Source organism: Eucalyptus grandis, chromosome 3 (genome assembly GCF_016545825.1).
Source record: "Eucalyptus grandis isolate ANBG69807.140 chromosome 3, ASM1654582v1, whole genome shotgun sequence".
Lineage (NCBI taxonomy): Eukaryota > Viridiplantae > Streptophyta > Magnoliopsida > Myrtales > Myrtaceae > Eucalyptus > Eucalyptus grandis.
The window spans coordinates 45,855,717-45,880,495 of record NC_052614.1 but is presented as its reverse complement, the minus strand read 5'-3'; the positions used below and the strand labels follow the sequence as shown (position 1 = coordinate 45,880,495).

At 38.9% G+C, this 24,779-nt stretch overlaps 3 protein-coding genes across 7 annotated transcripts; 1 reads left to right on the top strand and 2 right to left on the bottom strand.

The window, feature by feature from the left end:
• Positions 1-3,564: 3,564 nt before the first annotated feature.
• Positions 3,565-7,170, bottom strand: LOC104437484 (26S proteasome non-ATPase regulatory subunit 9). Of its 3 annotated transcripts, none has more exons than XM_010050442.3 (5): positions 6,886-7,170; positions 6,723-6,783; positions 6,260-6,364; positions 5,025-5,388; positions 3,565-3,887 (listed from the first exon to the last, which is right to left on the bottom strand). In XM_010050442.3, exons 1-5 carry the CDS (start codon positions 7,024-7,026, stop codon positions 3,866-3,868), a joined length of 693 nt encoding a protein of 230 aa, XP_010048744.2. In that variant the 5' UTR covers positions 7,027-7,170; the 3' UTR covers positions 3,565-3,865. The 3 variants fall into 3 exon arrangements, with proteins under 3 accessions (XP_010048744.2, XP_018726542.2, XP_010048745.2); XM_018870997.2 differs by having other exon boundaries at positions 5,025-5,376; positions 6,886-7,157; XM_010050443.3 differs by having other exon boundaries at positions 5,025-5,337; positions 6,886-7,157.
• A 1,657-nt stretch (positions 7,171-8,827) lies between these two features.
• LOC104437524 lies at positions 8,828-12,479 on the top strand. Its single transcript, XM_010050496.3, has 7 exons — positions 8,828-9,232; positions 9,530-9,571; positions 10,341-10,423; positions 10,517-10,618; positions 10,750-10,964; positions 11,499-11,593; positions 11,690-12,479. The coding sequence occupies exons 1-7, from the start codon at positions 9,091-9,093 to the stop codon at positions 11,941-11,943; spliced, it is 933 nt and encodes a 310-aa protein (XP_010048798.2). The 5' UTR covers positions 8,828-9,090; the 3' UTR covers positions 11,944-12,479.
• Positions 12,480-13,713: 1,234 nt separating this feature from the next.
• LOC104437523 (probable cyclic nucleotide-gated ion channel 5) lies at positions 13,714-24,163 on the bottom strand. Of its 3 annotated transcripts, none has more exons than XM_010050492.3 (8): positions 24,032-24,155; positions 22,468-22,555; positions 21,294-21,870; positions 20,489-20,701; positions 19,247-19,539; positions 17,784-17,895; positions 15,231-15,467; positions 13,714-14,660 (listed from the first exon to the last, which is right to left on the bottom strand). In XM_010050492.3, the coding sequence occupies exons 2-8, from the start codon at positions 22,524-22,526 to the stop codon at positions 13,950-13,952; spliced, it is 2,202 nt and encodes a 733-aa protein (XP_010048794.2). In that variant the 5' UTR covers positions 22,527-22,555; positions 24,032-24,155; the 3' UTR covers positions 13,714-13,949. The 3 variants fall into 3 exon arrangements, with proteins under 3 accessions (XP_010048794.2, XP_010048795.2, XP_010048796.2); XM_010050493.3 differs by lacking the exon at positions 24,032-24,155 and adding an exon at positions 23,931-24,014; XM_010050494.3 differs by lacking the exon at positions 22,468-22,555 and having other exon boundaries at positions 24,032-24,163.
• Positions 24,164-24,779: the final 616 nt, after the last annotated feature.

Sequence of the window (24,779 nt, the reverse complement as noted above, 5' to 3'; positions counted from 1 at the left end):
TTTTGTCTTTAACGTGTAGGTTTGTCGTCGGCGTCGTCGTGCTCTTCGCCGGAGACCCGTCGGAAAGTGATTCTAGTTGGCTCCATGGGTGTAGCCTTCTTTCGGATGTTCAAGAAGCTTTAAAGGGCAGCAAGGTAGTTCGATTGCAAAAACAATTACTACAGAAATTCTCAATTTCAAATTGGTGAATATTTCTGACTTTGATGTAGCCTTCTTTCAGATGTTCAAGAAGCTTTAAAGGGCAGCAGTTAACTGCAAATTAAAAGGACATTCCAAATTTAAAGGAGATTCCGTGACAAGAAAGTCCTCATCATTTTTTACAATCTAGATAAGTGGGGACCAACTCTCAAAACTTGCAGAAAAGTAGAATTGGTTTGATCCTGGGAGCAAAATTATTATGACAACAAGAGGCACAACTTTTTGTCGATCGAAGAGGAGAATTAAGAAAATACTATCCAAATATGTCTTGAAGGTTTTGAAATCTATCAAATGAGTGAATTGTGCCACCACCATGCTCTTCATCTTTTTAGCAAACACGCTTTCAAAATGGATTCCCCTCCACATGACTACAGTTAAATATCTTGCAATATTGTTTGCAAAGCTAGTGGACTACCTTTAGCTCTCGAGGTTATTGGACTTAAAGCAAAGTTAACATAAAGGAAGGAGTCTCCCACAATCAGAAAACAATGCGACATGAGACAGATAGCCAAATTATTCTACAATGCCTCAAAACGGCAGTATATGTATAAAGTGTCGAAAACATCAATAATTCAAGCACCTAAACAAAAGCTAAAAATATTACTAAATACGAGTACCTAAACATTCGCACATTTTGATACTTCTCTATGTATCTTCAACTACATTTTTCAAATCACAAGTATAAAACTGGAAGACTATGAAAATGGCCTGGGATGAAAATATCTGAAAACCTTAAATTGTCTTAGGTTTAGAGGCTTGGAGGTAATAGAATTATATATCCACAGTTACCTCATTAATTTAGTAAAAGTGATGCGAGGCCAAAACCATTAAAAAACTTCACGTGTGTGAGTGATTTGGGTCTTTCATTAATCGCCAAAACATTTAATTGCATCTTTTTAGGTATAGTAGAAAGTGTGTCACTTCTAATCTCAAAATTCAATGAAAGTTATTGGTCAAAACTAATTAAAGAATATCATAATGCTAATGGTGATTGATACCTCACTATGGTCAAGGACCCAATTTATTAGACTAAACTGATCTATAATTATTGGGAATTAGCATAGCAAACAAAAAAAGCCGCCGTTGGAACTTAAATTACTGCACTTCCCATATTGGTGCAAACTTTAAAATGTCGGAGACGAGCATCATATATGAACTGAAGCCTTCTTTCTAGCAACTTCATCTTAGCTCATTATCGAGAACTATGCTTCCATGTTGGATTAGTTTTCTCCTTTATGCTTCAAGATGGATACTAGAATTTCAAATCATAACCCTCAAACTTTTGCTCAGTTATCCGATCAAGCCGCTCGATCATCTCTTGCGAGAGATGATTCTTCCAATCGCCCACCTGCCCTCGCCAGAAACACCTGCTATTCTCGACCGTCCCGCGTGATTGAGTTCCCATACGATAGACCCGCGATCTGTTCACCTCTATTTGCTTTAAACTCTCTATGCTGCACAGCTTTATGATATCTTGCACTATACCACAATCAATCTCTTTAGGAGTAAATGGACAGCCCAAGAAATTTGCTAGCTTCTTCACATTGGGATCTGTCTCCCTCTTCAAGTCCTCGTACTTCCAACATCAAGACCTTGTTTGATGTGGGGATATCTGCTGATGGTTACACGTCGCGAAAGTAAGGGCAGAAAATGGTAAAGAGAAACCCTCGTCCCAGGTACATGCATATAGTTACTCTTGCTTTTCTCCGTTATAAAAAGAAAGAGACTACTAATACATCAGAATTTATTGATGTGAAAAGGTTCTTAGGGTAAGCTTTGCTTTTGTGGAGGGAAAAAGTTAGGTCCTTTGATTAATGTCTCTGTTGTAGTCTCTTGGTGGGCGCCTGTATATTTCCCTTTTAATACCCTGTAGAATCTGTTTAAATAGAGGAAGGGATAGTGTGCACATGTAGTCATGACATTTAGCGAATGAAGAAATAGCGTACGCATGATTGCATTTGTCGTCCAGATGGAGGTTTTACAAAGCTCGATATGAGAACTCGGTGTATTTCAAGATTTGATTGCACACAATGCTACAAGATCGAGACTAGTTAGGATGCATTATACAGCTGGGTGTTAAAGGAGGTGAAAGGTATGATCTTTGTTTTCCTTGGATTAATTCTAAATTGAATTGGGGACTAAACCTGAATTTCGCCAATTCTCGAAAGAGAACATATAGCAGTTTATCATTATTGACTTCGCCAATGTCTCGAAAGCGTATAGTAGTTTATCATAATTGACTATTCATTGTTCATTGGTGAGTAAGAGGCAGGCACCTAAAGAATCATAGCGAGACTCTTCTATTGCCCAAGCGTGAGATGCAAGAGGGCCATGAGGAAGTTTTGCTTGATTGATAGTTAAGTAGTTTTTACTAACGCAATGCACGGGTGCGCGTGTAGCGTGCATTTGTTGTAGTTTATCGCTTATTAGATAATGAAAATCTAATATAAAAGTCTAGGGAGCATGAATAAGGATAAAAGTTTAATTTCCTATGACTTCTTGACTTTTGTAATTTCAAAATGGACAAATGGACAAAGACTAACAAATACATCTCATATTGCACTAACAAAATCGTTTTTATATTAAGAAAGGATGATTGAATTGTCCATAAGTAATGAAAAAGAATCAAATTTTGAAAGTTGCAGATACAACGATGTTATATATCTAAAGTCGAATTTTGTTTATAAGTCAAACGAAAAAAAGCTGCAAAAGTCGATTATTATTTCGAGAAAATTGCGTCGAAGAAGTCACGATCCCATATCTCCTACATTTCAATTCCTAAAAATAGTGAAAACAATGAAGAGGATGTAAGTTTGCCAAGCAGCCTGCTCTAATGCCGGATCTAAGTCCGGGTGCAATCTCGACTGTCGATCTTGTGGCACCCACAAGTGCTGCCAATGCAGAACAACCACGATCGAACATGGTTATGATAGATCCATTTTGATGGATCCAGCTCCGGACAAGAAATTTCCCCCTCGCAACATCAAAAGAGGATGGGTCGTCCTGCTTAAATATCATATCGTACTCACGGGTTTTAAAAATTGTTAACTTTGTCCGTATATTATCAAACTTTATTTGCACATTTAAGCCCTAAAACTTTTATCTTTCGGTCTAATCAAATCCTTCCATCTACGGAAGGAAAGAACTAATGTACAAAGCTTTGGGACTCAGATTAACAAAAAGAAGGTATTATTACTTAAAAAGCACTAAGTTAACAAGCTTTCAAACTTATTCTTTGAAAATACCTATATAATACTGTATAACCAACAAAGTTTCAAACTCCAAATCACCGCATCCCTCTGCACAAAGAGATTTGTGATGCTTCTGTGGAGAAGGAATACTTAGCCATATGGCAAGGAACATCACTAGACAAAATCAAGTGCTTCAGCTTCTGGAAAATAAACCCCAAAGGAAAAATGTCACAGCGCAGACAATAAGTGACTACCGAATCGACAGGAACAAAACCGGACAAGTAAATGGTTGAATATCTGCAGTACAGTCCCAGAGAGAACTCTGTCCATCATATTAATTAAACAGTACATTAACTTCATAAGTAAATGGAATGCTTTGGCAACAAAAAGAGAACAGAATTTCAAGGCAGAACATCCTTTGAAGCACCTTGCACCTCGTTAGATACCTCTATGGGAGTACTTGCAGACAAAGAATGTCACAAGATCCGAAAATGGCACCTGCAAGCATTCAAAGTTCGTATTATTCCTTTTGGGAGCCAGTGAGATGGTTGTGATGCAATTTTGCAATCAAGTAAGGCGTTTCTACGATGTGCGTAGCCGAGATATATACAAGTGACTTCATTATCTGCTTCCATAGATGGAGCAAAGTGCAAGCACAATAAATCATTGGGTACGCATCCCTTACAATCACAGAAATGAGATTTGAGGGATCTGTGAACCCTTTGCAAGGCTTCATCCTTTGCCAATAAGTTACAGCAACTTAAGTAAAATTGCTTGGTAAGAATTCAAAAGCAAAAACGTAGGCAAAAATGAAGGCAAATAAATGTTAATTTCAGGAAGCAGTGTGGGTGCTTTTGGAATATTGATGGCTGAACGCCTACAGTACTCGTAGTAACACTATTGACACGTGAAAGCATCAGAGAACGCCAATAGCTAAGGCAGACTCCAAAAGAGACTTGAAGTATATGTATCTTTTAGTCACTATAGGAACTAATGTTTCCCAGGGAAATTCATATACAATGCACTCCAAAATGTATTCCATGAATCAAATGAAAGGACATCACAAAAAAAACGTCATACAACTTTGTCTTTTCCTGGAACTATATGAAGCAACCTAGAAGCCATCTATGAATCAAATGAAAGGACATCAGTAAGAAGACCTCATATGACTTTGTTTTTTCCCGGAACTATATGAAGCAACCTAGCAGCCATCTAAAGGAGCTATCATTTCTCTCTTTTTATTCTAAAATTTGCTGGGCAAGGATATCATTGTGGCATTTGCTGATGTAGGGTTGTGACCCAACTATCACAAATGCACAAGGCTTAGTATGTCGTGTAACATGCAAGCTCTTTAATCACATTTACAGCTCAAAGCCGCTTTGTGATGGTCACTTCACTTCAAAGCTCAAAGTTTGAAGCACATTAACAGCTTATTCCTATCACAAATCCATCAATTTCTTGTTAATTCTTCATAAAGCTACTTTTCTCTTAAAGGGGCTAGAAACATTCCAGAGGTTATTCAGCAGAATCACTGAGCAGGATGCTCTTAGCATACCCATAAAAGACAAAGGTAAAGCATTGCCACAGACTGGACTAGACAATGAGATATGAGTAGGAAGAAAGAAAATCACATACCCAAGTAAGCCTCTGCCATGCCATGTTCTGGGAGTCACTGTTAAGTTGATGAGTGCACCTTGCCTCATAGCGACCAAAGTTAAAGCATGGCCTTGACTTGCCTGAGCTTCAGAAGAAAGTCGTTGGAGCAAATCATCCCCAGATTCAACATTCCCAAATTTCACAATCTGATCACCCAGCTGCAAACCATCCTCTGCTGCTGGTGAACCATCAGCTATTTCATCAACTACTGCAAAGGGTCTACTGACTATCACATCAACATCCATGTCACTGGGAGTATCTCTTTGTATGATATTACGCGAGGATTCTGATCCTGTAGCGTCAACATGTGATGTGTTTCTAAGATCCAATCCCACAGCATCGCCTTCAAATAAAAACGAGGACAGAAAAAAAAGAGCCAGGCTGAATTCAAAATGCATAACTATAGATGATACTTAAAGTAATGCAAAATCAGTTCACAATCCCAAAAAGGTGTTGTCAAAGAAAGGTGGAGAAAATATATACAATAGAATTTTTTATTTGGTTTATTTTGAATGGCAAAAGCATCGAACCATTATATGAATTATTGTTGAGCCAGTATTTTAGAATACCTACATAGTGGGAGTCATCTCAATCAAATCTCTTGATAGTTCAAGGTGTAAAAGAAGGATAAGGTGACAAAAGTGCATGCTTTCATAATAACCTGATCAAATGCAGGGTTAAAGGAAGCTACTGCATTTATCTATTTGATGTGGATCATCCGATATTGAGTGCATGATTGAATGAGCGAGGATAGTGTCTCATCCTAGAGGCCTATTCAAAACGAAACTAGATAATCCTTTCATTACAAAGAAGTAATTGACTGTTCCTTTTATTGTAAAAGTTCTTTATTTTCTCTATAGTTCTCTCAGCCCAATTTAAAAGTTTACACCCAAGGGTCTAACACCAGAATAAGCAAATGCTTTAACTAGTTAGACTAGCCAGAAACCAATGCATGCATAGGCAGAAGAAGGCACGACACATGAAACAAAAGGAAAAACGTAAAACTGGACTTGTCACCATTACCAGCTTCCAAACACACAGCGTTAGTGAACAAAATCATATTCTCAAGAGAAAGCAATTTGTAAATTACTACAGGAAATAATATAATCCTATTAACCAAACAAGGTCATTCTGGAAAAACATGAGGCCAGACAGATAGTAAACTGTCTGGCCCTGCTCAAAGATGAAGTAACACGAGTGTTTGAGCAGCCTACCAGAACCCTTAGCTGGTGCCGACCTGGGAGCAAGCCTAGCCGAATGAAGGACTTGTATATTCTCATTAAGTTTATCAGTGATCTCTTTATGGTCATTTCGAAGCTCTGCAATCAAAAGAACATCTCATCATATCATCGCAATCCACCACACACAAACGAAAGTCAAGAGACAGTACAAACCCCCGAGGACCCCCAATCACATGCTAAAACAGCCTGCCTCTGCTGCAAAACTACAATTCCATAGCCCTAAAATAATCGACCAAACTGTAGTGAACCCTCAAAAGCAAGGGCTCACTGGCTCATCAAAAACCAACCGAAAAACTTCAGCACCAATTTGCCGAGTACCCATCAACCTCAACCTTCGATACCCAAATTTCCGTAGCTCACAAGCAGTAATCTAATTCACTCTCGCAACCCAAGCTGCAAAAAAAAGAGCGAATCGAAAGCGAGCCCAACACAGTACCGGAGAGACGGCGACGCTCCGCTCGCACCACCGGGATGTCAATATCCGTACGAGGAAACCCCTGCACACGAGGAGAACCCCATAAATTCAGACCGGAAGAATCCGAACCACTCGAACCCATCTTCGTTCGAGCCTCAAATTTTCGTTTCTTTCTTCTGGGTACCTCGGAATCGACGAGGTTGCCGGAGAGACCGGGGCCGCCGGGCTGGGTGAGGCGTTCGATGATGACGTTCATCTCGGCCTCGACGGCGGTCCGCTTCTCCATCAGCTTCATCGTCTCCGCCTTCAGATCCGTCCCCACCATCCTCTCGCCTCCGCCTGCTGCTCTTCGCTCTCGGATTGCAGAAGCTGCAGAAGAGATTTTCGCCGCCGGCTGGCTTGGACAAGAAGCCACGCCCAAAAGGCAAAAACCCCCCAAATTTTCAAGAATTATACAAAGAGACCCTCCGGAACCGGCGCCGCTTCTGTCTCATTTGTATTCAAAATCCATAAAAATAAGTAAATCTTATTATTATGTTATTTGCCCATTGTAGCCTCAAATATTAATAATCAGAGAATTGCCACCACAGCTAAATCTTAAACTGTCAAAATACTAAGTTGGATGATACATAACAGTTTATGAACATACTAGTTTATGATTTTATCTATCATCGATCGCATGTGTAATAATTTATAGTTTTTTATAACATTAGTAGTTTTAAATAACATTAGTTCTATTTAATGGAGGGTAAATTTTTGACAAATGTGCCACTTTTGGATTTTTTAAATTGTCGATATACCATTTTAAGATATTTTATGGTCAAAAATTAATTTGGATTAAATTTTTCATAAGTATATTAATTTAAGATTTTTCATGATATTAACCCTTTTTAAAAGGGACCTACTTTTTTCTCCAAAAAAAGGATTTACTTTCCAATTCCTTGTCTTTTGCACTCCCCCTATACATCTTAGGAAAATATATGCTTTGTCTAAGGATTATAATTCAACAACCAAAATCAAGGCAAATATCACACCACATATCCCAAAACAATACTTCATATTATATTTATTTTAAATTAATTTTCATATTACAAAAAAAATCGAAATCGACACAATCCTACTGCATTAAACTTAAATTAATTTTCGTGTCATAGGAAATTTTAAATTGCTATAGGTACACCCATGACAAATCTAACAAAATCTTAGCGTAAAATGGAGGCAGAATTAGGAATTTTATTAGATTTTTGAAATGGAAGAGAGATCTTAGGGCAAGATTCCGATCTCAATTCATCTTTTTTTCCAAATACGGTTTCCATAGAACGACATTAGTTATTTGAGACAAAAAGTTGGTTTCTTCGAGACTTCATTTATTTGGTGGAAAATATATATTATTAAGAATATGTTTTTGTAAAAATAATCTTTTATATCACTTAAAATAATTAGTCAATGAAAAATACTTTTATTATCAACAACAATTTATATTTAAATATTTTGATGGACGAATTTTTTGTTTATTCATTTTTTATGTAACACAAACAACCATTTTGATGAAAATATTTTGGAAAAATAAACAGAGCATTAAGGTGCGTTTGCTTGTCGAAAACAAAAATCTTGAATATACTTTTCTGAAAATGATCGCTTTTACCCCTCGCAAAAATAGAAAATATATATTTACCACCACGAAAATATTTAGATATGAATTATTATTTATGATAAAAACTTTTTTCGTCGGCTAATTATTTCAAATTATACAAACGATCATTTTAAATTATTCATTTTTTTGCAAATAATTAAGGCCGGCACTATATTCGCCATCGATCATACCGGCCTCGCCTTAATATGCACATAATTAAGGCTTTAGATGAGCTTGGTCACATAATCTTTATGCAGAAAAATTCTTATATGCACTCCGATCCTGTGAACCAACTCCATCTTAAATCAAATAAACCTTGTGAGTTCTATTCGGATCCAAATGATTCAACGGCCGAGACGAAACGGGTTCCGATGCTCTCGGCACACGCGATATTCTTCCCTGGGTGGTCGGGCCTCGCACGTACGTGGGCGGTCAAAGTAGTACAACCTCGCCTCGAATCTAATGCTTCGCAAGACATCCTCCCCGTGCGTCGCAGTAATTATCTCTTTTTTCCACCTTTCCCACCAACTCCGGCTCTGTCCAGTAGTCCCCACGAGTTTCAACATCGCAAGCAAGCGAGATGGGCAAGAAGCCAAAGCAATGAGCAGCTTCCTCGTTGCGCAGCACGACTCCTGTGATGCTCGCTGATGGGGGCTGGATCGGTCAGCATCATGTAGCAACTGGGTAGCGAAAAGGGTCGAGAGAAAGAGAAGAGAATAGATAGAGAAGAGAGAGAGAGAGAGAGAGAGAGAGAGGATGAGCGCGTCCCTCACGGTGATGACCTTCAATCTGCTGGATGATCAAGGGGAGGACAGCCCGAATTCGTGGCTGAAGAGGAGGGAAATGTGCGTCAGTGTCATCACCAGCTACTCCCCCATCATCCTCTGCACCCAGCAAGGTCTGCGTATGTCGGTGGCGCGAGAGTGAATCTTGAGTTGGGCTATTGATTGTTGGATCTGGGTCTCTTTGATTTTCCATTTTCTTGATGTGCTTCGCCATGGGAGTTCGTAAAATGGGCTGCTTGACAAAATCAAGAACGAGCAGCAGATTAAATTTCACATCGTCTTACTTCTTTTTAGGAGGTTCTTTGTTCCAAGAATCGAATGGCCAGCTGCTTTTTCTATTTTTGGATCAGAATGTTGTTTCTCCCTCCTTGGTTTTTCTTCAATTTCTGTTCTGGTTATTGATCTTGCAGGTGTAAAATCGCAGCTTGATTATCTACAGCAGTTCTTGCCTGGTAATTTTCGCGTCTTCTCTATTTCGAGAATATTAGATGAGTGAGCTAAAATCTTCTGCTATTACTTACATCCGTTAAGTTGACTAACAATAAGCTTGACAACGAGTTTTCTCGAAATTTCTCTGAAATTCTATCGATATAATTGCTCCGCTGAAGTGATATAATTTGGGCTAGCTGTGGGTTACATTCCGCATTACTATCTCAATGTCTTCCTGAACTATGGAACTCGTTTTGGCTGAAGGTCGACTTCCATGAGGTCATGTATTTTTTTCCCAAATTACCAATTTCACTGATCTTTAATATCTTTGAACATCTGAAACCTTAATGGAGGAGAAGGCAGGCTAGGAGGTTGAACAGAAAGCTTAAAGAATGTGAGGTTTTGATGTTTCTCCTGACTTAGTATGGGAAGAAAGGATTGGAATGTTTGGTTGATTTTACAGATAGAGCGCGCTCTATCCAGGTGATAGTTTGATATGATACTCTGCATAACTTACGTGATATATCCCTTAAAAATGGTCATGTGTCACCAGTAGACCTGTCAGTTTCAATGTTTAGAATCATTCCTCCAAGCTTTAAAACAAATCAAGTGCATTTATATGGGAGTACGTTTGTGGATGGTCTGGGTTGTTGTATAGACTATGATCCAAGTTGCGCATGTCATGCCCTCCGTATTTGGAATATGCTGTCTACGAAATCTTAATGGTATAGTCCATCATTCAAAAGGCTTTAGACTGCTTGTGAATGCACTGTTCACAGATATAATGGACAGGTTATGATCAATTTGGAATCTCAAGGAAAGGGTCCCAAGACACTATAGATGAGCACTGCACCATTTTCTACGACAAAGAGAAAGTACTATTTTCTTCCTCTTCTAATCTTACCATTAGAAACATAATTGTTTGGATTGTTGTAGCTTATTCTCTGTCTGTTTCTTTATCACAAAAGGTAGAGCTACTTGAAGGTGGAACTTTTTGGTTGTCAGATTCACCTTCTGTTCCTGGAAGCAAATCATGGGGTTCCGCGGTTCCTTGTATTGCAACATGGGCAATATCCTTCTCATAATGAACTTCTATTTTGACTGTCAGCCTTCTTCCTCCTCTAGTATATGCTTGACAAGTGAAAGATGAAAAGTTATTGAATGAATGAAGAAAGGTGTTTCCTTGACGTAATGCCCCCACACATTCCAATTGAAAGGTGTCGAGCCTCCGGGTTTTTCGTTTCAGATAGTAAATACAAACATGGACGAACTGATCCCACGTGCCCGCAGGAGAGGCGCATTGCTCACTTGGCAACATATTGCGTCTTTACCTCCTAGCTTGCCAGTTGTGTATTGCGGAGGATTCAACACCCAAAAGGAATCAACTACGGGGCGTTTTCTTCTTGGAAGATCTAGGTACCATTGATATCTGGTGCATTGATTTGGGCAAAGCTTTGTCATGTGCATCACTTCTGTCAACAGCAAAAGCTTGATGCTATGGCTAGCACTAGCTGTAATGTGTCTACAGAAATGAGAAGTGCCTTGATTGTTCTCTTCTGACTTCTGAGCTCCGAGTCTCCATTAGGATTGTAGAAGTGACATGCTGTGTGGAAAATTTCTTTGCCTTTTTTATGTAATTCTAATCATTCTGAAGCCTAAGCTAAATACTCAATAAACAATCGTAATTTTGAGGTCAAAATTCGTGCACCCATTATTATTATGCTTTCTTTTACAACAAAAGGCTAGTTTGTGTGAAATACATTTTCTAAGTTTATGTGGACAGATGGCGATGTATGTCTGATGCTTGCTGCTGCAGATATGAATGAACAAAATTTTCTTTGTGCAGCATTATAGTTGGCCTCAAAACACTTTTATAGATTGAATAGGTGCAATTTTGGTTTCCTTTAATGATGATGACTTCTTTTGGTGGGTTCTTTCTACTTGCTGCAGAGAGCATGGTGTGGTAGGAGATATGCGGGATGCATGGTTTAATGCACGAGTGCGGAAGAACGTTTCTCTTGTTCGCACTTACCATGGATTTAGAGGTATAATTTTGGCTCTCAAGTGAAAATGGGGCATAGTCCATGTATACTGCAAGTGAGTTTGTGGATGTTTTGAATAATTTTATCTTTGCCTATTAGGTGACAAGCAGGGAACTCTTGAGTACATCAAATTGATTTTCAGGGCACTCTGCCTCTGCTGGGATCGCCAAACTCAGGATCTGCACATAGACTGGATTCTTTTCCGTGGTAGATCTCTCATACCAGTTTCTTGTGAAGTGGTCAGTGATAACATTGATGGATGCTATCCATCATCCCACTATCCCATATTTGCCGAGTTTATGCTGCCTCGTAATATAAGGATGCTTGAACCTCCTGCACAAGAAGACTCATAGTCCCTATCTTCGATGGTTGAAATCTGTTTTCACCTTTCTGACTTTCGTGTGTTCCATAATTGTTGTCATATTTTTGGGTGAGGCCAATTTCTTCAGCGGCATTGTTTATTTAGAGGGTATCAGAACAGCCAAGTTGTCAAATTAGATGACTAGAACTTTTTGACTTGAATAGATGGAATGCGAGTCTTTTAAGAAGAAGGGAAAGATGAACTTCAGTCACTTGACTCCAGGGCAGCTGTTTAGAAGTCATCAAGTTGGAACTCACCCATGATACATAAGGGTTTCTCCCTCCTCTTGAGAAAAATGCAAAAATAGAGATGTTTATGAATAGAATGAATAGTACAACAAATGCCATGTCTAATAAGTCTAGCTAGATGCAACAAGTCTGTCTGGAGGGCTGATGAACTAGTCATTAAAATGAACTCCATTTGAAATTTCCACAAATTTCTCTAATATGTATACGGTACTTCTAGTTCTTTGTAGTAGATAGCTCGGTTAATCGAGCATGAGATGATAATGTTTGTTGTTTCCTCGTCTATCCCATCTATTGAACTTACTTGGAAAGTCTACGTTCATTAAAACACTCCCCAATATCGTAGGTACATACTGCTAGAACTTTTGTTTTGCACAAAGGCAAATGACATCAACGGCTGCTGAATTTAGCAATGAATTTTGACCCCAAAAAAAGTTACCAATGAATTGAAAAGTTGAAATGCCAAGACTGTTTCAAGGCATTTGCAACTCCTTTCATGCTTAATTTCAATAACTGGGACTGATAGCTTTATATACAAAGTAAATACCTTGTGATGGGGCAAACGACATGCTATTCTTGGTTGGGAAGCTCTCCAGGTATTCGTAGAATCGTAGTGGACGCTCATTGTCAGTGATTTTAGCATGATCTTCGGGATCTAACTAGGGAGGAGCCGGCGGAAGTGGCAAGCCTATGAAATGTGCGCGGCTCCTGGTTCCTTATGTAGAAACCATGATTGCTGGAACTAAAACATCCGTTAGTAAACATCTTCTAAAATCTCAATTTATGAACCGTGGTAGTTGTTGATGAGCCATTTCTAATTTTCTATGATGATTCTCCATAGAGATTGTGGTTACGATGAACTCGAAACATCACTTTTAATCCGTGTACCCAAACCGCTGGATTATCTGAAGGACACTTTCGTGCATTTTCAATTACTCCCTAGTAAAAAGGAGGAGCCGTTTGTGCATACTCATTTCCCAGATGGAACAATTCAGAGCAATGGCGGTCAGAGCCCGGCCTTGAGTTTCCAAATGTGAATTTTCTCAGGGCAAAGAATGCACAAAATCACCTCACTAAAGCAGATTGGACAGATAATTGAACACTTCCATTGAGTCTTGTCAAAAATGAAAAGCCCAAGATTACTAACAAAGTCGAATTTCTCTAAGTGGTCGACATTTTGCCCATATCAAAGAAGATCCTAGCGTCCTGCACAATCACTTACACAGATATTGAGCATGAAAAATGCGCGATCAATTGGCTGTCCCTCTCCACATTCATGCTTTTCGCTTGCTGTGGTATTTCGCATGGCGGACACATCGAACTCAGGTAAGCGTCACTTCTTTTCTTACAGGGTAGGAGGCACACAGGCCGAGGTCGACCGTTTCACCAAGCTCAAGACATTGCGATTTCTGGATGTTGCATCACGATCTTTAACTGATATACTCTGACGATGAAATCAAGTCCCGCACCAACCTAGAGTACAGAACTCTGCAAATCCACGCGCAAGATAGCACACAGGCAACAAGCTTCCCATTTTCTTTAGGCTTTGATAGAAATGAAGCCTCAAACAGATAATAAGCTTTGATTCCAGATCGAAAGACCAAAGGATAAACCTAAATTCAACCGGCAATCCATTAAATACAATGCCAAGCTATAACTTATGGAAGCATAGTTATCTTGAGCCTTCTGAGCATATAAAATCAGATACACAATCAGCATCACGTCTCGATCAAGTAGTTATAGTACAACAAATCTAATCTGCATCTTCGGCAGTGAAGTCAGGTTCGGGAGGCTTCTGCAGTTTCACCAAGTCCCTTGCACTCTTGGCGTTCCGATTCCGATGAACCCCGCGGAGTGCATTTGCCGCGAATCTGGAAGCTAAGAAGGTTGCACCAATGCTATAAGAACCACCAGTACCGGCATTTTTGCGTGTCCCATCAGACCCTTCAACTTCTTCCTCCTCCTCCTCCTCCTTTCGACGCAGTTCCATGCTCTTCCTCTTGGAGTATCGCCGCCATGCTGCCTGAATAAAGCAAGCGGCCCAAGTCCTCCATTGCTGTGAATAGAACCGGAATGTGTGTTGAACCTGCCTGCTATGGAGCCGACGAAATTGACTAGCCACAAACTTCAGCTCCTCAGCTACTAGGGCAAAAGCCTCCACTTCAGTTATTGCCTTGACAGTTCGTGTGGAGGATGGGAGGTTGGAGCCAGACTTGGGATCTAGGGCCCATGTTAGCAACTCCTCACCGCAGAAATCCCCTTCTTTAAGCAAGCTGCGATTGAAAAAACCACTCCTGCCACCATCGGTAGTTACACTCTCAAGGCGGCCACGAATTATAAAGAGCATCTCGTCAACAGGATCCCCCTCCCGAACTATGTATGTGCTTTCAGTAAATAAGCTGGGCTTGAGTCGCTCGCAAATTGCATCAAGTAGCCTTTCATCCATATTTTCGAAGAGAGGAACCTAAAAGAGTTGGCAAAGCAATAAATTGTATGGCAATAGGAGAAAAATTGAATATATTTTCATTCATTCCACATGGATAATATGAAAATAAAGTTTCAACGCCCTATATGATGGAATAGTTTGGCAATTAGCAGATGGGCAAAGACACACTAAAAGACAGTTTCCAGATGAGCATCAAAACCTCCATATTTTCCAAAGATATTGTCTCTCGCACCAGCAGTAATATTTGCAATGTGCCAAGATAAGACTCGGGATATCAGAGCAACACATATTTAAGATGACAGGAGCACTTTTAAACAACGCATCCTTTAAATTCCACTCATTTCACAGTTCATTCAAACATAAACTAATGAGGAGCCCCATAAATTACGTGCAGTATGAGTAAGGTGAACAAACTGTGATTCACAATGCATAAAAACAAATTTTACCGTGCAATACAGCATATTTTGAGCCCCAAATGTTCTGGTAACTGGAGACACTAGTAGCAACAAATAATGCAACATCCATCTAAATACATTATCACACTGAGTATATGAATGGAAGTAGCAAAATAAGTTAAACAGATCTTACCCTCCTAACCAGAGCCAGACAAAGATGGCGTTTGATATCTCTCCTGAGATCCTTTGGTAGACTTTGAACCAACGCTTCTTCATCCACCCCTCTTGTCTCCAACCACTTATACTGGTCATAGCGTCTAACTCGTTCCTTGAGATCTTGTGGTAGCAGTCGATGATGCATCCACTGTTCTGAATCTCGCCTCTTGACTCTCATCTCTTCAAGCCGGATAGTAAGAGACTGGAGATAGGTCTGTCACAATAAAAACAACTCACAATATAAGCATGTTGAAGAATTTGACACAAAACCAAAGTTCCGATTTTTCTTGAAATATAAGCATCTTCAACACAATTGTAGGAGCGTGAGTCACGCTACTTGTGTGCTGAATTCAGCTCGATTCCTTTCAAGTCCAAGTAACTCAAGTACTTAATCGAGTCGAGCTCTAAGTTAACATACTTCACTTGAGTAGCTTGCAATCCTAATCGAGTAAATGTATGTTAGATATTTTAATGACCTAATACATCAATATATATACAAACAAATACATATTGTTTAATTTTGGGAAAATGATATAAAATATAAATGGTCCCTGAACTTTGGCCCATTATATAATGTGGTCCTTCAATTTTTAATTTGTTCATTGTGGTCCCTAAACTATACCTCAATGTACAATGTGGTCTCTAAACTTTTGATTCGTTCAACGTGGTATCTGAACTTTTGGTATATGTGCAATCTAGTCCCAAAATTATATAAAATTGTTCAATATTGTCCTTATATTAATTCAAGTTTAGAGACAACATTGTACATTTTCATATAATTTAAGGATTAAGTTGAACATATACCAAAAGCCCAAGGACCACATTAAACGAATCAAAAGTTCAAAAACCACATTGCACATTAGGCTAAAGTTCAAGTTCAAGGTTCACATTACACATTAGGCCAAAGTTTAGGGACCACTTATGTCATCCTTTAAATTTTCAAGCATAGTGCATATACAAAATTCAGATCAAGCACATGCTCTAGTTTGAGTTTGATTGGAGCTTCAACTAGAACTTGTTAAATTGTTGAGGTGAGTTCGTACTCATTGAAAACTTACTCCAATCTGGCTCAAGCTTGAAAAATCAAGCTCAAGTTGATTATCAAGCCTTGAATATTCAAGTTGAATTGAGCTCAAGTATTAAACTATATCAACTCAACTCAACTTAATTATACTCCCACGCACAAGTTCAGCAACTCAGCAAGGATATCTTTTATCTTTTCTTATGTGAAAAGCAAGAAGAAAATGACCTTTTCCAATTCCTTTCACGATTGACTTAGAAATATTCCTAAATGAGCATAGTGGATATAGTGGTGGCACATAACAGGAATTAGCGGAAGGAAGACGAGTTAAATTGTCAATATGTCATAGCCCTTTACTGGGCATTGCAAATTAAAGTTTGCCTTCTATAGGTAAAATACACATTGTATCTTGTGTATTCAAATCATCCCCGCATCCTTTGTTCTTAAAATAACAAAAGCTTTATATCCTATGCTAGGTACCATTATGGGACATCATAACCTAGTTACCACAATGCCCCTACAAGCTGCAAGACTCCCAATAGTGTTCTTTAACTATTGAAACCATTCTGCCCTGAAGTAGGAAATTGTTTCAGGCAAATGAGCTGATTACTATCTCTCTCCACACTGTCAGACAAACAAAAGAGTGTTATTGTTAGTGTGCATTGGAGAGGTGGAGGATTTCTGCCCCCATCTTTTGGATCATGGTTTGTGGCATAAAAGCTAGAAAACTAGAAGACAGAAGCTATGTTACCCTACCTTTGACTAATTAGCTAAAGGATTTTTCATCTAAAAATTTTGTAGTGATTTTTAAAGAATTGTAAATCACTATAGCATGACTTTGAATGCAGCTAAAGTCAGATCAAGCTTTGCATTGATGGTCTGAGAAAAGTGAAGTACCTAGGAGGACACGTTACCAGTGTTCCCTCCAGTAATGCACTCCTATCACCTTCTCAGAGGGATATATTACTGTTTTATCACACCTTCTATGATATCAACAGGCAATTAACATTTTTTTTCAGCTAATTGTGAAGCTTTTAGTACAACAAGAAACAGAGGTATAAAGGAAACAAAGTTCGAGGATTTTATATGCATATGAAACCACGTATGGACTAATCAACCAAGAGATAGATCTTGTCAATTATTTCTCCAAAAAGAAAAAAAAAAAATCTTCATTTCTCTCTTCACTTCTCCAGAATTAACAAGCACCTTGCTAGTACTTTTTAGGATGCACATAGAGCCAGCAAATTCAACTGCATAATCTATAGCAGTCATTTAAATGTCCAATGTACCAGCCAGTGTCGCATCAAACAGACCATTACTTATCCTTAGTAGGCAGTAGGCACATGAGTAGCTGTAGTGTCCTTAATAAAAACAGGATAGGGAATCTAGATTGACAGATAAGATGAACCAACCAAAGCCTAAGATCAGCACCTACCACTAAAACAGACAAGTTACGAAAGATCCACAGTTACAACTTTCGAAAAATGACAAAAGAAATTATGAGTTTACCTGCATGTTACCAATCAGGAGAGCAAATAGGATGAGTCCCAGAATTGCTAATGAAATCGAAAATATCACTTCCCAAGGGTAGGTACTAGTCTGAAGCCCCTGCCCCAGTGTACTGCAAGTAATAGACCATCATCAGGAGGTGGTTTTATACAAGATATACATACAATTGACCTTCAGAGAACGGATAAATGCTTCGACTTTCTCAGACAAATCTTTCGTATGAAAGAAAGAACCTCAATAGGAAACTAAACGTCGGTATATTTGACAGAATCCAATTAACCAATGCAGATGGCTAAATGCACCAGCTTCATACATGTTGGCAATTTTTATCAGGAAAACAAGATAGATCTTCTTGATCAGCTTATAACAGAATAAAAAGTGGTTCTTTGATAAACTCCAAACTAGCTCTCCCTCTGAAAAAGCCACAGAACCTACAGAGGCATGGTAGCAGGTAGAGTTATTTCTTCTTTATTATCAACAAAGCAATTCAAGATGCCCAAGATTCCTCTGCACAAATACTGTGCATCTAGAAATCAACCAGAAATCTTAGCTATTGACATGGTAAATCATAGTCCCTTAGTTCAGAATTCGCCCGATTCATCTTTATCTGCAGGATAGTGCATATTTTAAATCTGGTTCAATGGCCAGATCTATTGTGTAGTCTATGTGCCACATCAAAGAGGTCATTTCATAATGCAAAAATGAGCAACATCAGAGAGAGAGAGAGAGAGAGAGAGACGACAGTAAATTCTCCATTTCTTATTGGAATGCAAGATTCAGATCTCTCGTGGTCATTATGGTTCCTAAGTACACAAATTCCAGAGACGTTAACATCATCTTACACCATAGGATTGCATTAAATATGAGGACTGCTTCCTGGAACTGAATGAAGGAACTAGGTTTAGGAAGAGACATTTAGATCTCTTGTTCTTCTATTCTTATTTTACAACTTAAATCAGACAGGAGAATATTAGAAGACTTGGAGTTGACATGTCACAGTTGAAAATTTTTCCTCTAAACTTGCTAGTAAATGGATTCTACTATAGTTAGGAATGTTTTCTTCCAAAGTATGCTTCCTCCGTCTCTTTACTCTTCAATTTCTTTTATTTTGTCTCTTTGGTTTTTCCTCAGCTGTCATTTTCAGATGTATACAACAGGCTAATTCCATGACTCTTTCTGACAACCACACTACAGTATAAAGAGATGCCTCCAATTTCTTTTCGTTGGCCAAAGGCTAGATAGAAAAAGGAAACACTATCAACTTAGAAATGAGACCTATTGAATATCTCGGCATGAGCATATCATTTCTGTGACAAGTCAAAACTACTCTAGCCTCGTTTTAAAGTCTTCTTTTTAATTCCATAATGAATGACATTGCATGATAACACAAAGATATGTGATACATATTCCAACATAAGATCACTGGAAGTCATCTGTTACAATAATTAAATAGAATTATGTACCTTAAATTTTGCAGCCCCCACCACAAACAGTAACAGTATTTCGAGATAAAATTCATGGGCGAAACTATTTCTGACGAAATTGCCGATTGGTAGATGCCATAATCAAATATTGGGTTGTCACCCTCACAATGAGGAGCGACCACGCTTTGACTTATGTTGCTCCAGGCACTATAACCAGGCATTCCTTCATTGCCACAGTAAAGAAAACCCTTCATGCAGCTTCCAGTGCACTGTTGCTGCCAGCATGTATCATTTCGTTCCACAGCCAACAAGTACCATAATGCCCCAACTATCTGAATAACTTTGAGAGTGAGTCATTTCCACCAACTGATGTTTTGTTAACATATAAGGAAACCAGATAACATGTAAACTAAGACCAATTTCAACAAAAGGTAGAATGATGGCCCAAAAATAAAGGTAGAGATATAAAGCAAGTAACATAGCAACAGCTTATCATTTCTACCAATTGAAGTTTCTTTCACAAATAGTGCCAACATCATAGTAGAAATGTGAAATACTTTAAATAGCAAAAGCCAGCAGTCAAGCTAAAAATGCACCAAAGAGTCCTGGCTAATCTTGAAAATAGATGAATTTTCATAAACTCCAACAATGGGAGATAAGCCAGTTTCACTGAAGTACAGCAAGCCATATCTGTTCATGACACTGTCCAAAGAGTATCACTCAAGAAATCAACAATCCATAACTATGTTTTTTCTTTTAATTAGTAGGAAGATTTAGCATCTTTTAAAGAAGATAGGGACATAGGATTGGCATCTCATCCTTGTAGTTTCAAAAAATGAGCATGCCTCCCTGTTTAGCGCGAGAGAGAATCCTGTTGTCACCCCAGGGTGTTCCTTCAAAAGCCCATGAAACAAACAAAAAAGGAAAACTAAAAATGATCCATGCTGCATATTGATCCTCAAGACCTAATCAGTTTCCTTTCTCACATACGAGTATACCACATTTCACTAAGATGCAAGCGAACCTAATTGCTAGCCCTCCTTTTTCTCCAGCCACCTCCTTTAGATTCATCAGGAATATCATCTAGCAAATTCTCAAAACTCCAAAATGAACAAAGAAACTGTTTGCCACAGAAATACATAATAATGAACCTAAAGAAACCTAAACTAGACAGAGCAGAATGCAGGTAGACCAAGATTAGATGAAAAGTCATTAAAACAATCCATCAAATAAAGTAGTAGAAAACAAAATTATAAATAAGAGCGAATTGGAATCACTCACATGACTGGCAAGCATATACAGTAGCAAATAATATGCAGCTCCAGCCCAGGCAGTCTCAGCCAAAACTCCTGCAGTCCTTTTTAGTTCTGAAGTCAACGGAAAGATGCGAAGAAATCTAAAAACGTACTGTGCAAACACGATGAAAAGCAAAGCCCTTTTTGTCCCTAATACATCTGTACCATTTGACCTCAGAAGGAATCTCCAGACAACAATCTGCATTTAACAAAAGAAAACAATGTACAGCACCCTACATGCCCATTTCCAAAATAACAATCTGCAAAGCCTACAATAGAGTTTTTCATCCAATATAATTTACTTGCAGTATAATAACATAGATATCAGCCAAAACAAAACAAGTTTGGCTGGAAAAAGAAAAAAAAAACTGGAGGCATATATTGGAACCAATCAAACAAAACAATTTAACACACAGCAGGAACCTTAGTTTAGAAATTTTGGAATCAAAAGTAAAGAATAGTGAGTGCATTCCTCTTATAGAAAATCAATGATGTGAACAAATTTTCCTGATGATGATTGTTTGTATTGCTTAGTAAATTAGTCAACGAAAAGTATTTGATTATCAATAACGAAGTATGCTTTGACCATTTTTGTTGATGATGAAAATATTTTTCGTTAATTCATTTTTATAAGCTATACAAGCCATCATTTTTAAGAAAATGTTTTTCATGTTATTGATTTTCAGCAAAACAAATGTGCCGTATGATGAGAAAAGTTTGTAACAAGGGAAAGTATATGCAGCCTCGTGGGACATCCAAGAAAAAGTACACAGCAAGAGTTTAGTAAGAACCTGAGGCAGGGGTAGAACAGCAAATAAATCGATGATGAAGTACCGCCGCAAGTACCGTTTAGCTATTTGGGCAGGATCTATAACAAGTTCACCACGTCCAAAAACCCGGGATGATGGAGCAATATAAGCAGTTCGGAATTGGAGGAACATGTGGATAAGATAGAAAGCATCGACAATGGTTCTCAGTGTGGTCACAGTGATGGCTAGTTTGCTGTCTATGCCAATACAGTTACTCGAAACGACAGGAAGATAAAAGAAGAAGGGATCCACATATATTGCCATGATACATGATAAGACAGAGAGTTTATTCCACATCAGTAGGAATTTATCTTGAGGATCAAATATCTTTTTCTCTGATGATTTCAGATCTTCAGGGAACACTGCCCTAGAAACTCCAAATCTAAGGGAACGACCAATCGACTTAAGTCCTTCAGATCCCTTTTGCATTCCAGTCTTAAAGGACTTAGATTTGGTATTATTTGTGTGGCTGACACGGCTAAACCCCTCAATGTTGAATCCACACTTCTTCATTCCCGTATCAGAAGATGATGATACTCTAGAGTCCAAATCGTCCAGCCTAGAAGTTTAAAAACAGCGTTAGCATGGAAGAGACCAACTATTCATTATCATTTTAAAGTATCCATTCCAACTCTTTTCATGGAATGGTAAAAGAAAAGAAAAAAAAAAAGAAAAAATCTCAGTAAGCATCTTTGAAATTGCCTCAAAATTCAGAAAGCAAAAATATGAACCTAGATGAATAAGCCACAGTTTTTTTCTTGATTAACTATCTCAGAGTGCTGAAATCACATATGCCCAACATTCAATTTTTTTCCAAATGACAATATGCTCACTCGTACATACAAAAAGAAAAGTTGATAATATTAACTTTCATCCAAGACAAGAAAAAAGCAATGTTCTGAAGAGCCCGGGCGATTAGTACTTACAGGAATGAGAACTTAATGATAAGCACTCAAATGTTTGCCCATAATTTACCAAATTCCACAAAATGCCTGATTGGTATGCAGGTATTTACCCTCAGCCTTCACCAATATATATTCAAAATTGACCACTTTTCTAAATATTTTCTTACGAAAAAACTATTAGCCATCATCCAACATAGGACCTTCACTGTACATTGCATTCAGATGGAAAATATGGCTATTTTGTGTACTACCTTACAAACTTCTCTTGTTGGCCACCCATGTAGTGAGATTTCAAGCCACAGTCGAACATTATGCAGACAAAAACCAGATATAAGTCACCTGAAGAACAAGAAAGTGGTTTAAGTTTCAGAAGGCCTAAAGTGGTATTACTTGCATTTGACAGAACCAAGAAAAAGAAAACAAAGATTACCTAAAAGGTCTTTTTTCATTAATAATGCATTAGACAGGCAGTTCCCCAGCCATACATAAAATTTTATCTCTGACAGTCATCGCCACGAGAACATCCTATAACTAAATCCATTTCAAAGGGACACTTAAAATATGCACATATAAAAACATGCCATGTAGCAGGACAGACAGCATGCTGTAGAAGCATGTCCTTAAGAACATGAAGCAATCAATTTCGTTAACAGCAAAGGCAACAACACAAGAGCATGTTCAGCATGTACTTCATTCCAAACACTTCAGGCAAGAATTTTCGATGAGAACTACCAAATGGATAGAGAAAAACCATTTCTAGACCAGTTAAAAGAGACCGATCAAGCCGATGTGCTCTAACATTTGAAAAATCTAGTGCACAGCTAACTGACCCCTTGAAGATCAATACTACCATGTGTTCTTAAAAACTAGAGCTAATCCTATGATACTGTCCTCTAAAGCGAAAATCAAATCCTTCAAGACCTTCCAGAAGATGTTAGCCAAGATACGCACAGCCATCTCCCCTAACCAAAGGGAAAGAAATAAACAATATTCCAAATGGAGAGTAAACCACAAGTGAACCCCGGCTTCACGATCAAGTAAAACATAAGTCCAAGTAGGTCATCTAAACATAGAAGCGCCGCACAATTCGGGGAATCGAACCCACAAAGTGGACCTAAATGACAAGCAAGTGCATCACTCGAAACTGCTAAGTTGCTAAGACAGTCGAACCCCACAACTCGCCCGAAATAGCCGGAACCGAATCCGTCTTTTTTCCGTTAAAATCCGCGACAACATTAGACAGAAATTTACACAGCAACGCCCATCAACACCGCCCCTCAACACCGCCCCTCCCGACCAGACGCACCCAGACGGCGGGCAGCGAACAGATCCTCCGCCGGCTCATCGCCGCCACACGATCGCGGCGAACGAACTTCACCGCCGCCTACCACCACCACCACAAAAAATACAAATCTTCACAAAACCCCCATCCTCCCCGTCGCGAACGAATTCGGCGTTGACTAGCGACCGCGGGCGAACTCGCCACGGCAACAGAACGAAACCGCCGAGAGGAGCGAGTCGACTCCGAAATCAGAGTCGCGGACAAGCGGACGAGCGCGCGCGCGCGTTGACCGACAGTTCATAATTCAAACGACGCGACGCGACGCGAAGAGAAGAGAAGAGAAGCATCGAGTGGAGAACGCCGATGAAATTGCGGACACGACAAGCACGAGTCGCGAAATCCGAGGAGGAGGGAGAAGAAGGAGAGCGTCACCGGAGTCGGCGAATCGAGCCGGGGAACTGCGGCGAAGATCGAGAGCGGAGGAGAGAGAGAGAGAGAGAGAGAGAGAGAGAGAGAGGGCGGGCGGAACTCACCAGTGAACAACTGTCGCCGGGTTTCTTTCAGTCCATCGGATTTTGGTGATGGAAGGAGGAGAGAGACGACGTGGGACTTATAGAGAGAGAGAGAGAGAGAGAGAGAGGAAGAAGAAGAAGTCAGAAATATCGTTTACTGCAGCCAAAAATAAAAGAGCCAAAAGTTGAAAATCCAAAAAAAAAAATGAGCTTTTTAGGAAAACTTATACAAATACCCCTAATTTGATCCAATTTGTAATTTAATCCCTAAATTTTTAATTTATTTAATGTAACGTGATTTTTTAACTATTAAGTCATTGATGTGATTGAATTTTTTTATACATGTTGAATTCGGTTCTTAAATCATATGAGAATGTTTAATGTATTAATTAAGATTTTTTTTGTCAATTTTATTCTACTTTTATTTTAATACTTACACTTTTTCAAATTCTTTTATAAGACGTGAGAGTCGAAATCTAACCATCACCACTCCACCCTCCAAGAATGTGAGAATTCAAATCTCCCACCTCATTTTTCCATATTGAAAGGGTGATCACCGCGGTAAACTCTAGTGGTAGCATTAATTAAGAGTTTAGTGGTTAAATTGTGCTTGGGTTAAAGTTGAAGGGTTACTTGCATTATTGTCTTTTTTTATTGGGTGAAATGGAGGGGTGAGGTGGGTAACTCGAAATGACGGGATTGCCCCTGAGTGGGTGACGGCGAAAGGGAGCGTGCTCGCGCGGTCAAGCGCCAACTGCCGAAAGCAACG

Coding starts and splice junctions, on each gene's coding strand:
- LOC104437524 (XM_010050496.3), top strand. CDS start 9,091: ATGAGCGCGTCCCTCACGGTGATGACCTTCAATCTGCTGGATGATCAA. Junction 10,424..10,516: donor TTTTCTACGACAAAGAGAAA/GTACTATTTTCT, acceptor TTATCACAAAAG/GTAGAGCTACTTGAAGGTGG. Junction 11,594..11,689: donor CACTTACCATGGATTTAGAG/GTATAATTTTGG, acceptor TTTGCCTATTAG/GTGACAAGCAGGGAACTCTT.
- LOC104437484 (XM_010050442.3), bottom strand. CDS start 7,026: ATGGTGGGGACGGATCTGAAGGCGGAGACGATGAAGCTGATGGAGAAG. Junction 6,784..6,885: donor GCAACCTCGTCGATTCCGAG/GTACCCAGAAGA, acceptor CCTCGTGTGCAG/GGGTTTCCTCGTACGGATAT. Junction 3,888..5,024: donor CATGGCAGAGGCTTACTTGG/GTATGTGATTTT, acceptor GAATGCTTGCAG/GTGCCATTTTCGGATCTTGT.
- LOC104437523 (XM_010050492.3), bottom strand. CDS start 22,526: ATGTTCGACTGTGGCTTGAAATCTCACTACATGGGTGGCCAACAAGAG. Junction 19,540..20,488: donor TGTATATGCTTGCCAGTCAT/GTGAGTGATTCC, acceptor AAAGTTATTCAG/ATAGTTGGGGCATTATGGTA. Junction 17,896..19,246: donor TGGGGGCTGCAAAATTTAAG/GTACATAATTCT, acceptor TATTACTTGCAG/TACACTGGGGCAGGGGCTTC.